The following is a 15,971-nucleotide window of genomic DNA, read 5'->3' on the forward strand; positions in this document are numbered from 1 at the left end:
GTATCCTTTAAGGAGAAAATGTTTTACTAATGGTAAATACGCTTGAATTTCTGATATATTGTTCTCTGAGAAAAATTAGTCACTCATTCTGTAATCATCCTGCTATCGGGGCATGGTTTGCCGCGGGGAGCCGGGCAGCGAGCCCGTGGCTCGGCTGGCAGGGCAGGGGCCTCGTGCACCAGCGCCTGTCCCATGGCACCCAGGCAAGGCTGGCAGGGATGGCCTGGGGACCAGGAGCGGCAAGGAGGCAGGGCTGGCGTGAGGCCAGTAACACAGCTCTGCGGGTCCGGGTGAGGGCCGGATCCGGCGGGTGAGCAGGCCAAAACAAACCCGTGATCTCAGGGCAGGCTGGTGGTGACCAGAGAGTGCGACGCCAGCCAGGTGGCCAGCGTGTGGCTCACTGTCCGGGCAGCTCGTGGTCTGGGCAACTTGTGATCTGGGCTGGGTGCCCGCACGGGCATGGCTGCGATGCAGTGGGAGCTGTGGCCCAGGGAAGGGAGATCTGCCCTGGCTGAGGCCTCTCTGCAGTGCTGCCCCTCCAGAGCCAGCAAATGGAGGGCAGCCCTCCGCTGCGCCATGCTGGGGCCAGGCCGCCATGCCTGGGCGTGAGGCAGAGAGTGCTTGCAGCGCCGTGGCACATGCACTGCTCCTAGTCACGCGTGGTCCAAAAAGCTATGCCTAAGGCATAGACCTGAATGAGGACAGAAAATGTCTTGCTCCGCTTCCAGTTTTTCAGTCTCTTTCTAAGAAAAAGAATGGTTTTATTTCAGATGTGAAATGCAGGGGTAGGATGGGGACAACTGCAGAAAGCATGTTGCAACAGCTTGCCAGTAAAGGTAATTAATACAATAATGACATTCAAAGACTTGTTAAGGAGGCTGAGTAAAATTTTACTAATTCCCAAATTATGCGGGGGGATTTTCTGGATGTTTTTCTGTTTTCTCTTGTAAACAGCTAGTCATAGCTGGGTGCAGTTTTCAGGCCAGATTCTCATGGACTGGAGGGCTGAGGCAGGAGGTTCCAAAAGCCATGCATGAAATTGCTGGAGACAATTCTTTCAGAGACTTTGTGCTACTCTTTAAGAAAGTACTTTATAGATTTGTGTCCCCTTTTCCCCCAGAATAAGGGACTGTGGAGTTGAATACTTGTATATTCTATTGAAAAACAATGGTTGAGAGACAATAGTTTGTTTTGTGAATCAGGATGTCTGGCTTGCAATTTTTAGAAATTATTGTAATTTCTTAACGTTATTCAGTGAAACAGAACTTTGTGTGTATAATTCTGTCAGTACATTACACCAAGAAATATCCTCATGTCATTTCTCTGGTTTCGAACTGACTGATACTACAAAGTTGTTATTCACATACTTCTACTTGAAGGGAAAACATAATTTGTAATGCTACTTCCAGAACTCCATTTACATCTAAAAAAATTTTGACTTTGCTTAATAAGTTGTAACTTGAAGGTACTGTATAGACTATAACAGTTGTTTTCTAGTGGATACTTATTAGTATAAAAAAATAACAGACAATAAGAGCCAATTTTAAATCTCTGTTTGATCTTAGTTCTTAAGGGCACATGTGTGAAAATCTATTAATTGTCTCCATTTTGAAGTAATTAATTGCATAGGCCCAGGTTTCCATCTCACAGAAAATTATAGTCATTATCAAAGGTCAGAGTCTACTAGAGTGCTAAATATTTAGTGGAATAAATTTTGTTAATCCTAAAAATGTGTTGTAGAAGAGTATTAATAGTCTGATTTCCCCTTAACAACTTGTTCTAGAGCTGAAGGTTAACTTGCTTATTTTATGCCTTCCCTTTCATTGCAGTATCAGGCTCATTTAGTTTGTAGTAATAGTGATGGGGTTTTTGTTGTTGTCATCCAAAAAACCAGAAGATTATTTTCAAATTCCGATGTTCACCTGCAGGAATACAGTTCCTCCTAAAAGTGGGGTCCTAGTTGTAAATGTGACCTCAGCACTTGCTGAATATGCTCAACAGGCACATTGCCAGAGGGCTGCTGAAATGGAAGAGTAGTACATGTGTAGTGTGTCAGGAACAGCTTAGTACACACCAGGAACGGAGTCTCCAAAACATGAAGAGCCAAAAAAGGGAGATAAAACTGAGGTAACTGTCTACAAAATTTGGATGTCTGAAATGTTGTTTTTGAGACACAAGCTGCATTTTAAAATGGCAAAAAAAAAAAAAAGGGAAAAAAAGAAGAAAGGATAGAACTTTATCTTACTGTTTTGCCTTCTCAGAACTGGATAAGTAATCACGACTGAAAAATTAAACATTAGTTACATTTGTAATTAGGGAACAACATGAGACACGATAGCTCTGTACATTTTCTGTTGGACATTTTAACAACACGTTACATTAGGATTTTTGATGTCTAATTTTCACAGAGAATGTTAGCTCACTAGACAAATTCAGCTAACCAAAACCAGGCAACCATTGGCCATTCTTAGCTTAAATCAGCAGCCATTAGAAAAGGCCTGGTATACAGAGGAGGACAGACTTCAAAACTATGCCTTGCTGTTAAGGCTCTGATTACTTCAGTTTCAAGACAGCTTTTGTGAATTTGACACTGGTTTATTCAGAAGGTTGTGGGTCTGACTGTCCCCTTGCTGGCAAAGTTACTGAATGCATTTGTACAAATAAAATAGTGGCAAATAGATGATGTACACAAAGTCCAGAATAATCCGTCTTTTATTTCCTCCACCTGACATTTTTGTATATGAAAAATGTGTATAATTGTACTTCCTTTCCCAGTAGAAACAGTGCAATGGTTTAATTATTAATGGTAAATGCTGATAGATAATACCCTCCTTCTGAGCTTATGAAAGTGTTATTTTAATATTATTTTAATGATTTATAGAAAAGGTCTCAGATGCTAGGGTATTTACATGCAGCATTTTACAGCATAAGATGAACTAGAAGAGGTTGCAACGGTATGTAATGGTATAAAGCATTTGAGACTAGAGACCCAGCTAGGAGAAAAAAATCATTGGCTAGCGTCTGTCATCCTAGATCAACTGGAGTAAAGCAGTCTAGAAACATAGACCTCTGGCATTTTCTTATCCTGGGTAGGAAGCATATGATTCTTATTTCAAAACATCACCTTTTTTTGGTTAAAGCGTCATCAAAGACTGTATTTTAGGTGCTTTTTTTTCTAAAGCATGAGAGTATGTTTCAAGACCAAGCATCCTTCCTAGCTGGATTAGTAAGTAAAAACGTTGGGAAAATGACATATTTAACAAACAGTTACGTCAAACATAACTTTATGATAACAGCTTGCTTTTCTCTAGAATTCACCCAGTCTTCTGGGCCCAATCTCACTTTGACAAAATGTCTCACAGAATCGCATAATGTTGAGGTTGCAGAGAAGTACTCTTCCCACACACTTTTCTCCATTTTGGAAGCATCTTGGTAGCTGTCTTTGCTTGAAATTCCACGGAACTTCTGGCTGCAATAGTCCAAAAACAAGAACAAGAAATGGAAGCTGGGAGACAAAAGAACAGACGTTATTTCATCTCTGAAGAAGAATTTGAGGGAACACTGAACAAACACATTGAAATGGAAGCCTTAATGAAGCTGTGTAGGTGATCCAAACTGATGGCAAAGTTAGTTTGATGTTTAGAGAAATGTAAAACCTCCACTAACCAGCAGTATTCTTGATAACATGGCAGAATTGCAGTTCAGTGATCAATTAAGTTGTAGTATGTTAACTGTATACATTTTCAGTCACCTTTCTGTGGGTAGCTGTTTGACAACACGTATATTTCAAAATCTGCCTGCTAGCCTGTGTTATCCCTAGTATCAGAAGAATGTTAGGTGTGGACCTTTGAAATTTGATCATATCGTACTGGTCCAACAGATTTTGATGTTGTGTCTAATCTTAAGTGAACATAGACAACATGGTCCTGAGGCACCACCTCAGGAAAAAAACATTGCGCAATTCTTGGACAAACTGATGGTCAGCTGGGCATATGATGTGTTGTCATTCACTTTGTCTTGTGGCTATGACATGGAGAACGTCATGCTTCTTCAGACACATGACTAATTAGGATAATGCAATAGCATTACTGTTAAAGGTTTTGATTCTTAGAGCCTAATATAGTGCTTGGTTTTTTTACCACGGTGGAAGAAAAAGGTCAGCCTTCTCCACTGCACTGTCACTGACCTCAAGATTCCCTGGCAATTCTCTTTATGGTATGTACATACGTAGTGCTTATGGCCTGGACTGCTTGGGAAGCAAAGGAGTCTGTATGATGGATAAAACTGGCACAGAAGTACATAGTATTTTGGTCTTCTTGAAACCTTAAACCCTTGTCTTTCACTGTATTGTGTTTTCCCCCCACTTGTTTTATCATGTCCTTCAGTAAGACTCTGGAGGTAATACTTGGTTTGTGAGCAGTGCTGAATACCCTCAGCTCCACTGTAGTCAATGGCAGTAATTTTTGAAACTCAGACTGAATGTGAACAGAAAATTCTGTCTTGCATGTGAAGATTTGTGCCCCTACAACTGTGTAAAGGACGCTTATGTGATGAGGTGACCTGTTTGTCTCATCTGCCACCTCCTTTTCCCTCTTCACCCATCAGTTTTGTGCAACTCATGAGCCAGTACGAGTAGTTTTAAGGCAGTACTGGATTCAAATGTCATTTGGGTTTCAACACTTTGCCTAGTTCATGAGCATGCCCTGCATGACCATTGCCTCGCTAGTCAGCCCCTTGAATATTCTGAGTGGTGGCTGTCTGCGGACAAACAACCTGAGCATAGTGGCCAGCCAGTCATCACAGTGTAATTCCAGAACACCCATTGCATATGTTTTTTGCCTTTCCAGAAAAACAGGGAATGTAGTGGAAAGCTGATGGAGAACTACAGGAGGAAAGGAATGTGTGGGCATGGAAATGAATTGGCAGAATTGTGTGGGAGTGGTTAGAGAATGTAGAAGACAGAGCATTTCAACTAGCGTCATTTGTTCTGCTGTTGAACTACAGCTTTTTTTCCCCAATCTTTCTGAAAATTCTGGAGAGGGAATGAGTTCACAGTAGTCTAATGCAGTAGCAAGTATATAGCACCACAAAAAGTTGTTCCCTTGGGTGTGTAGCTTATTGGAGAATTTGTTGCACTGTACATTAATAAAAGTTTGCCTGTTCTGGTTGCTATTTGTTAGGTTGCAGTTCCTGGTTTGTGAGTTGATCAAAAACCTGTTGCAAAATGTTTTCCTTTGAAATCTGGGTAATTGTCATATGATAGAGCAAATGGTGTTTCATTTCTAACTGGTGTTAGTAATTTTCCTCTTGCATTACTATTAGCACTGCAATCCAAGCCACCAGTTAGATCTTTTTGAAGCTTTGCATTCTGGGAATTTCTAATAAGACGATTGATAACAGTTCTTTTGACATCTAGCAGAAAACAGCTAACTTCTGTGTAAGAGCATAATAAGAAATTATTGGTTAAAACATTTAAAGGAAGGAAAAAATGTTTCTTTCATATTGGAAAGAAAGAACTTACTGGTCTGGCTGTATGTTACATATTAAATATTGGAGTAGGGACAGGATTCTTGGTTCATCCACTGTGACTACCCGAACATATACATAATTGTGTTCTTTGTGACAGTATCTGTTACAGCTGCAGAGAGTACCTTTCTGTTCATGCGTAAGGGAATGTCTTCCAGCCTACTGTTCTGCAGTGTGGGTCTGAATTTAGATCTCTTGCATCTTGAATTGGAGCAATCTATTTGTTTAGTGGGAGACAGGCACCGTCATCTCTTCTGGTATCTGTGTTTTTAAGGAAAGAATGCCTTGGTTTGTTTTTTGTGTGTTTTTTTTTTTTTTTTTTTTTTTTTAAATAGAAACTCCAGGGAAGGGTGCAGGACTGTGAATTTTGCCCAGAATTAGCTACCCAATTACCTGTAGAGAACTGAGCTGAAGATGCACTTATTTATTCAGTGTTTTTCCACTGGCAAGTTAATCATCCCCTGCCTCAGCGTGCTGGATGCCTCTATCCTTTTTTAATAGACTTCTATTTTACTGTTGTTAGATGGCCTAAGTGACATAGAGCTGTGGATTCCACTGTAAGAACCCAGAGTCCCTCCTTAGCCCTGAACTTAATCACCTGATGTTGCCATTTCTTAAGTTATTTTATTGTCCCAAATAGCTTCTACTTGTACCATTTTGTTCACCCTAAATTAATGTTTCAAATATGAAGGCAAACATTTTACTTAGGTTTTGGATATTTACTTCATTAATTGTAATGCTGAAGGTACCAGAGCTCTTATGTTCATGCGTGGGCACCTGAAGAAACAACTAAGGAGATGTCTTTTGGCATGCAAGGTTTCCAACAAACATGACGTACATAATCTAGCCTGTGATTTAACATAGGATCAAGACATTAAAACTGTAGTACAATTATTTAATGCAGTGATATTGCTAAATCACATTTCAAAATGTGGCATCCATTCACTAAGACTTTTTTGCTGTATTCTCAACTTCTAAAAGATGAACAGATTTAATTGCTCTTCTGGGGAAAAAAAATCTGTCAACATGAATGGCTAATAGGAAATAATAAAAAAAAAGCCTTCCACAACCTAATGTCAGAAAAGTTTGTCGTCTTTGGGATTTAAAAATTTAATTCAGGGTGAGTTGTATTCATCCCTTCATTAGCTTTTCTGGCTGAAGGAGCAACAAACAGAAGGGCTCATACTGTCATGATAAAAGATATTTCAAAGAAGTCTACATTTACTAATTATTTATTACATAAGACAGGAATCGTAAGTGTGCTTTTATTATAATTGAAATTTATGTGTGTACCAGTGTATGATCTGATAACAAACAAGTTATACCTGAGTCTTTCAAAGAGGGGAAAAAACCCCTGAATGCCTGTAAACCAGGTACGAGACTTATTGGAAGAGCTGTTTTTATACTAATGTCAACCTTTTGACTTAATAGACTGCTTCTACACATTTGTGTCCTATACTAATAATGTATTATTTTATATTATTAGGTTCAGTAGGCTGTTTCTGTATAAGGAACATTACATGTGACTTAGAATGTACCATAAGATTGCCTAAAAAAAATAATCTTTAAGTAAAATTAAATTGACTGCTACTAAACAGTAGTACATCTCAAACATTTATTTGGATTCTTTGCAAAATTAGACTGTAAACCTTGCAAAGATTAGGCTTTCATATATGTTCAGGAGGTTTATGCTTCTGAAATGGTTAGGTGAATTGTGCCAAGAACTTGTGTTATTTTGTTTTTTCCTACTCCTACCCAGAACAGAAAGGCAGAAGCATCAAAATCTTTTTGGATTTTTTTGAGAAACATCAACTGGGATGAATCTCATTCAGTCCTAATACATCCTGAGTATTTATTACCAACCTAATTTGTTGGTTTGTGAACTTGTATCTTTGAGCATTGAATTAGCAGATTGTGTACACTTGCCCTAAAGGAGGCATTACTATTGCTGAGGCATATTATAGGATTACTTTTTAATTACTTGAACATACCTATTTACTCCAGTAGAGGGAAGCAGCACATACACATACAGCTCAAACGCCTTTCTAATAACAATACTATTCTATTAAAAAGCCACACCTATTCTAGGCACAGGCCCATGTAATTGTTGACCAAACACCAAGGAAGAAACCTGAAGAAACTAAGAGTTATTAAAGTAGAAACAGCATTGTTGGCCAAATGCCATGTTAGTTAGTGTACATCTGTGTTTAGCACTGTCTGTTCAGGCCCTTCTGTTAGTGTACTATAATGAGATTTATTGAAGCAGCCTTTGACAGAGGTGCAAACTTGAGTAGGAGCACAGTAGAATCGTAATCACTTGGCTTCTCTGCTTTTCTTTCTTTTTTTCTTTTTTTTTTTTTTGTATTTTTTTTTTTTTTGTATTTGCCTAAGGATATCAGGAAGTGTTGGGAGGTAGTTAAGTATGAGAGTTCAGTCCATGGGTAATATTTTACAAAAGATTGGTCTATATCCTCATCATATTACTTTCATCTTCGTTTACTGGCACTGGTTATATTAAATATCTCATTTGGTAAACATTAGAACGTGGCTGTTAAGCTCTGGAATAACAAAATGGGCCGTGACTTCATATCACAGGCATCGTTTGTGAATGAGATCATTCTTCTTTGTCATTGTGTACTACACAGTGACAGGGTTGACTTAAAAACATTATTTTTGTTGTTCCTGCATGTAGTTCAGCCCTACCTGTAAAGCTATTGTAGGAATGCATATACAAGTGTATGTGTTTCTCATTACAGAATTCTGCAATCGGTGTTTTAATCATATTCCACAGAGAATGGAAATTTCATACTGGTCAGGATCACCATGCTGGGATTCTGTTCCTTTGTGGCTAAAAGGAGAGGTTGCTAGCTTTTTTTTCCTTTTTAAATGGTTTCAGGCTTTCAAATTCACATACTAACTACAATGTCTTGTACTTCCATTCACCATATAGGTATTACAGTATCTCAACTAACACCACTAAGACTTTCTAGCACTAACTCTTCTGTTTTGCACTTTTGTGCTATGCAGAATTACAAAATGTACATTTTTTTATTATGAAAATAGTTTAGCAAATTATGACTACTTCTACAGATAAATGTTCCACTTGGCAAGAATGAAAATTTTATATACAGCAGATAGCTTACATTTTAGACTTAAACATGTCAGAGTAAATATTGTTTTTCCTACTTGCATGACTTGTACTCTGGGGAAGCTTGTCACATGTATAGAGGAAGAAATATTGACCGGCTGTGACATGTAAAGACTATTTTCTCTCACAGTAGCACAGGCTACGAAAGCACAATAATTACTGAGAGTGTGATACCTTATCCTCAGTTAGGAAATCATAGGTAATTTTTAAGTTGTATTGACTTCTATAAGATTATTTTACAAATGGTATTCAGGTGCAGACATTTCCCTTTCTGCTTATACTTTGTAGGTTCATACAAGCTGATAAGAGTCATTCTGCTTCATTCGTACTATCAGACTGGCTTGGACTAGGTGGGCAAGGCACTGAGTGATATCTTTCTATTCACAGAAAGGCCTGCCTACTTTGTGAATTTCCATTCTGACTGGAGAAGTCCGTGACACTCAGCTGTATTTTAAAATCCATTTAAATAGTATTTTTATAAACCTCTGCTTGCTGGGGAAAGCGTGCTAGCAACACAGGAGCCCACAGTTGATATCTCATGCAACTTGCTAAAGCGATCCAGGTACAGTAATATGGATAAAGATGAAGAAAACTACTATGGGAAACACGGTAATTTACCTGCTTTCTTATGACAATTCATAAGCACCTGATCTAACGCTCATTTATTTCAAGTGGGTTATTTCAGTTGACTTTAATAGGCTTGGATCAAGTCCCAAATGGTTTTATATAACTTCTTAAATTATCGGCAATATCCTAAATTTTTTCCAGCATGACGTTTGCATGTTTATTTAAATTGTAGATCAAAGGTAAACTATATATATTTTTTTTATTTTAGATAAGTAATCCAGGTTTGTTTTTTAAAATTATTACAGTAATAAAGTGCAACAATTAAATTGATACGCTGTTTGGAGTCAGAATTGATAAATGAAATACCTTGTGAAATATTTCTTGTAATGATATTATAATTAAACATACAAAAGTTTCCCATTATAAGGCATCCTGTGAACTAGATCTGTCTCATCTGCAAAGAGTGAATATCATCTCAGTTTTTAACCTTAGTGAAAAAATGACAGTCGTTATCCCACACCACCACTTCTTTCTTATGCCTACCAAACTCCTATAGCTTGGAATTTGCTTTCTAAATGTGTTTGGCCTTTTAGAGCTAAGGAAGTAGTTTGCTTTTACCAGGAGCTATGTGAATACTAGTAAAATAAATAATTCCCACCTCACCCTCAAAGTATCTTCTCAATTTTTAAAGAATGGCAGTAATTAAGTAGGGAATTTGATATCTTATTTGGAAAAATGGGAATGAAACGAACAGCATTTTTTCTGTTTTATGTTGTTCCATGAAACTGTGATCACTGTTGCCATGTCATATGTTTTGGTAAGGAATATCCCAGTGATGCTACAGACTACTTCTATCAGTGAATTTTAGTGTATTTTTAACATAGAATAAAATTGCCTTTTCCTATGTAAACTGCCATATTCTGTAATGGATTTATATCAAGAGCTAAGTGATAGAGGAAAACAGTTTGAGCAGTGTTGCACTGCACCGTGCCATGATAAGCATACCTACTGCTGGCAGATAGGAACAGTTCTTGGAAGAAGTTTGCAGTACTGCAATAATTTTACTGCAGTTAATAACTATGACTATCTCACAGCATCCCTCTGCTTGTCTGACGGAGATTAAAGTCTCCATTTGAATCAGAGCTTGTTTTCTGGAGCGCTTTGTCTGATTTTGTTTTCTTGCCTGTTAATTAGTGGATATTAGTTTTCATTGTAGCGATACTGTGGAGTTCACCTACTACCCCTGAACGTGCTCCATAAATACACGTATCTTTTGACACGCATTTTCTTTGTTCCATTTCAGAAGCACATAGGTATGACATAAATAGCAAAGCCTGAGCTATTTACAATGATGGACACTCAGTTAATAATGATATTATTATGGAAAGGAGAACACTTGTGGAAACACAATATATCTTCCCCACTGGTTACATTATAAAACCATTCTGCTTAATGGAGACATTCTGGAAGCTCAGGAGATTGCCCATGTCAACAGGCTTTCTCAGTACAACACAGACTGACTGGAGAAAAATCTATAAGCAAAATATAAGTGTGTGGCTTCCCTGCTGAAAGTCTATTATGTTTTTGAAAATCTGGCTTGTTGCCATATCAAGGAGATCAGAAATCACTCCTTTCTATCTGGAAAGTAAACAATGAATAATGTGTGAGAAAAGATGAACACAAACAAGCACGTTAAATCACATTTGGGGCATGCTAGGTCTTACCTGGGTACAGCCAGCTATTTACAGCAATGTGGGGCTAGATGGACTTCAGGAGATCCATTTGGCTGTCTCTGTGCCAAGACATGGTACATTTTCCTATTCTTTTCCCAACAGGTATTTGTCTAATCCATTCTTAAAAGCTTAGGGTAAGGAAAATTCAGAAGTATGCTTGGAAAACCTGTTTCATTGTATAACTGCCCATATGTTCTGAAAGGTTTCCTAATGCCTAATCTGAACCATCTTTGCTGTAAATGATCTTCTCTTTCTGATAGAGGAAGCCGAGAACAACTGATCACTGTTGTTTCTATACGGTATTTGTTTTGTGCTCCTTCCCTTAATCACAGTCATTGAAGTTTGCGTTTGTTTACTGCTTTTCGTAAACCTCTTACTGTCTTCTTTTTAATCACTCCTTCTACTCTCTCCAGTTTGTATGTTCTGAAATTCTAGTGCCAGGATCTAGAAGTAGTTTTTCACCTGAGGCCTTACATGTCCCAGGCACAAGATACAGTGACTTCACCAGTCATGCTCACACTTCTTGAATGAGTTGTGCTTCTTTTAGCAAAAACATTGCTTTACCGACTCATTCTCTGCTTGTAGTCTGCCGTAATCTTTTAGGGTTCTTCTCATCAATGTTGTTGAAAACAATTATTCTGTATGGATTTGTGAATGGAGTTTGTCTTTATAACTTTCGTCAGTTTATGAAAATTGCTTTGTATTGTTAAATTGTTTATCAAAATCCCTTTGATTCTGTCTCCGGAAGTATTTTGACACTTGTCACCTGCACAGTTTCAAAGTGTTCATTCTATTTCATTGTTCAAATTGTTAAGGAAAATATTTAATAGCTTTGGAGAAAAGGTTCATCCAGTAGTGGGGCTGAGCTAACTACCAACATTCAGGAGAGAACTTAGGGTCTTAATGGATGATTCAGCCGAAGTGTTTGCTCCCCAAAGCAAGTAGACTGTAAGAAAGAATTACTAGGAATGGACTGAGATCAAATAGAAAAAGTCATTATATGACTGTATAAATCACAGCCAATTTGTGGTGAATATCCTGTGCAGGTCTGGCCCTTCCTTTTCCAGGGATACACAGTAGCACTGAAAAAGGTACAGGAAAGGAATATAAGCATGACCAGTATGTAGGAGAAACAATTGAACAGACTAGGACTCTTGAAGATAGACAAATAAAGAAGAATATAATAACTAGTAAATTATTAGTAGCATGCCATGCTTCCATACAGGTATGAGCTGACTGACGGTAAGGTTAAAACAGACAAAGGGAGGTAGTACTTCAATGTTACATTAACCTATAGTACTCCATGATGTAGGGCATTGCAGATTGTTAAAGCGTACGCAAGTTAAATAGAGATTTATGAAATGAATGAGAAAGAAATTCACCCACAACTATTAAATACAAAGTCACTACCTTTTGTTCAGAAAAGTGCAGTTGCAAATCTCTGTAATCTCAATTTTAGGGAAGTACCACTATGTTTGCCTTGATTTTGCATTTCTCCTCAGGTTTTCACTGTGTCCCCTTGTTAGATACAGGGTATGGGTTCAGTGGATCTTTCTTGTGATCTGGTGTGACTGTTCTTACATGCTGAACTTGGGTGCTGTATGAGTCATGAACAAAGGCTCACTTCAGTATGCCTTATGGCCAGAACTTGTCAATAGGGAGTAATGTTACAGACTGAATAGTTCTGGAGGTAAATGATTTTGTAGAAATACTTATTTTGTAGAAATTGCTGTACAAAAAGGTTCTTCAAAATACAGTTTTTGGCCGAGCATTAGGTGTTGTGTATGGTACACTTGCTTTCTGGACCATGGTGGGTTCCCACAGTACCTGTCTAAAAGCATAACTTAGATCTTCCGCTCCCCAGCATTGTTGCCACACATCACTCCTCCAAAGTTTTAGCTTTCCCAGTCTCTTCTGTGTTAAAATATATTTGTTTTAGGAGGTTGGTAAGGTGGACCTGAACACCTCAGATGAAGGGCAAATAGAAATTTATTATCTGCTGTGTTTATTGTACTGGTTGGTATGTATTTTGATAAGGTTTTTCTGATATAAACCAAGAACACAGTCTGGTATTTAGTTAATAAGTAAATTCTGCTTTTGAGAAGTTGCTGAATTCTTCTCTAATTGAAGAAAATAAGTATTTTTTGCTGTGGGCGGGAGAAAGCTTAGGCTGGTAACACCCTTTAATACCAGGTATATTCAGAAGAGGAGATCCTTAAGAAGGCAGTGAGAAAGCACTCTGAAGCAGTAATTTGTAATTTAGCATTGACATTTGAATGAAGAAGTAATTTTTCATTGCACAAAGTTTGGTTCAGTAAATCTCCATAATTACTGAACTTAAAAAAACATCGCATAAAGCTGAATAGCTGCTTCAAAAGGAAAAATCAAAATCCTGGTCTGTTGAATGAAGGACTGCTTCTTTCTCTTTATACAGTAGCTTGAAACTTGAAAATTTAAATTCTGCCATAAATTTTGGTTACTCTTTCCCAAGTGAAATCATACTGTGATTCATCTTATTCAACTCCACATTTGAAGAACAGATTGGAGGGTTAGTATTTGGCAATTTCTTAATATAGTTTGTGTATGTGTAGAGTGAACCCATTGGAACTATGCTAACCTAGATAGCCACGTGAAAAAAAATATATCACATTGGACTCCTTCCATCTGTAAACGCTGGCCAGATGTTACTGCCTGTTTCTAGGGGGGACCTGACTTGACCTTCTAGTTGTTCTGACTCATATAAAGCAACACCATGTTCAGGGATATATGCATAACCAACTTTAAAACCGGCTCTGCTTCCTACACTGGGATATATGGTGGGTTCATCCACTTGAGAATTAGAGAAGATATTTGAAACACATGCTCTTCTGCCTGCTTTGTGGTGCTGCACCTCATCTCTGGCTTTGGAGAGGCTAGTGCAGTTACACTACCTGTGCAGGGTAGTGTGGAGCAAGGTCAGCCCTGAATTTCTGCAGTCTCCAGCCATGCTTTGTCATCTGATAAGCCCAATGGAAAAAGGGCAAACCTGCAACACTATGTCTGTAAAGTCCTGTAACCAAAGCAGTGGGAAGTAAGAATAACTGCAAGGCTGTAAGTATAACATTAAGTGCAGACATGACTCCAAACTCTTAAAGAAATATCAGAAGGGTTTAGCCTGTAGCTCCAGAGAGGAAGGTTCATTCACTTGCTGCCAAACATACTTAGCATGTGACTGTGAGACATAATCCTTATCTCTCAAATATCAGCAACTTTCTACTATGAACACTGTGTGTAGGTGTAGTGACAGGATGTACATTAAAGGTAATTTATCATGTGGTAAATGTGAGGCCCTCAAAGTTTTTAAGCTAGAAGCAAAAACCTTTGATCTTGTCTACAAAAACTAGGCAGTTGTATTGGTGAATTACTGATATTGTGCCAGCATGAAATGATTTTAACAGAACTTATTGGATATGAATATATGGAAGGTGTTCTTCAAAGACTGCTGTTAACAACCCCCTCTCTATAGATTTTACTTTAATAAGGACGTATTTTTATACTGTTTTATTTTAAATGCAGGTGAACCAAGGAAATTTGACCCAAAGTTCAGAGGACCTATTCATAACAGGTAAACAACTTAACTCATTCTATTTATCTCTTTTGGTTTTGCAGTGAACGGGGGATAAAAAAATTTTGTTAACAGAACTTGTGAATTTGATTCTGCAATTCTTTTAAATCCAGAAGTCAATCCTTTCCACCCTTGAGGATGTATAATTGCTGGGGAATATTTGACTGTGTGCTCTTAAATTCTTTTAATCTGAATGCCAATTCTGTATGCCTCGTATTGGCTAGTACCTGCTGTCTTACCTTGTGCTGATATAAGTAGGACCACATGCTGGAGCATGTCCAGAGAAGGACAACAAAGCTGGTGAAGGGTCTGGAAAACAAGCCTTATGAGGAGAGTTGAGGGAACTGGGCTTGTTTAGCCTGGAGAAAAGGAGGCTGAGGGGAGACCTTATCGCTCTCTACAACTACCTGAAAGGAGGTTGTAGTGAGGTGGGTGTTGGTCTCTTCTCCCAAGTAACAAGTGATAGGATGAGAGGAAATGGCTTCAAACTGTGTCAGGGGAGGTTTAGATTGGATATTAGGGAAAATTTCTTTACTGAAAAAATGGTCACGCATTGGCACAGGCTGCTCAGATAGGTGGTGGAGTCACCATCCCTGGGGGTGTTCAAAAAGCATGTAGATGTGGCACTTCAGGGCATGGTTTAGGAGACCTGGTGGTGTTGGGTTGACGGTTGGACTTGTTGATCCTAGAGGTCTTTTCCAACTTTAATGATTCTGTGATTCTATGACTCTATGATTTGAGGTGGTGTTATGTTCTGGGGTGCCACTGCCATGTGATGCTGTCTGTCTCATTTCCATAGAGCACAGGACTGGAACCCTGGCACACGCTGTTCCTCAGTTCGCAGCTGGTTTTCCTGCTCTTGTAGTTACCTTACCAAGGGATTTATTTAGTTGTCTCAAAAGTATGGCCTGAGTGTGCACCATTACCTTTGTACTGCGGCTGGCCAAGAGAGTAAACCCCTGGCAGAAAATAGGTAGTGCTTGAACAGTGACAGCAGCAAAGTACTGTCAGTGATGTGACTGGCTGCTGGAGTGACTCAGTCTTCAAACCCTTACTTGAGTCAATAGTTTTTACATGCATGAAGAGTGTCTCTGAAGTGAGTGAGACTACCTATTGCACTGTGGACTGCAGAGCTGGATCCTAAAATATTGCAATTTAATGTTATTTTTGAGCAGTTCATTACTGTGCCTTTCCCTTATGTGCATGAGGAGTAGTAGAACTGGTGATGGTACGCCAGGAGGACTTCTCTTGTTTTCACTGTTACTGTGTGATACAGTTAGTAAAAACTGGTTTTGCTCTGTGCCTTGCTGTTGCATCTGTGGAGTTGCTGTGACAGCTTCTGCAATTCCAGGTGTGTGTATATATATGTGCAATTCTAATTGTACATTCCACA

At 38.5% G+C, this 15,971-nt stretch overlaps 1 protein-coding gene across 1 annotated transcript in view; it reads left to right on the top strand.

The window, feature by feature from the left end:
• Positions 1–15,971, top strand: part of SLC44A5 (solute carrier family 44 member 5) — a 109,272-nt gene that overhangs the window by 39,501 nt on the left and 53,800 nt on the right. The window contains exon 2 of the mRNA XM_064454821.1: positions 14,530–14,578. Coding sequence (XP_064310891.1) covers positions 14,530–14,578 — 49 coding nt within the window. The remainder of the gene's footprint in view (positions 1–14,529; positions 14,579–15,971) is intronic.

The sequence above is a fragment of the Phalacrocorax carbo genome, chromosome 6, assembly GCF_963921805.1.
Source record: "Phalacrocorax carbo chromosome 6, bPhaCar2.1, whole genome shotgun sequence".
Lineage (NCBI taxonomy): Eukaryota > Metazoa > Chordata > Aves > Suliformes > Phalacrocoracidae > Phalacrocorax > Phalacrocorax carbo.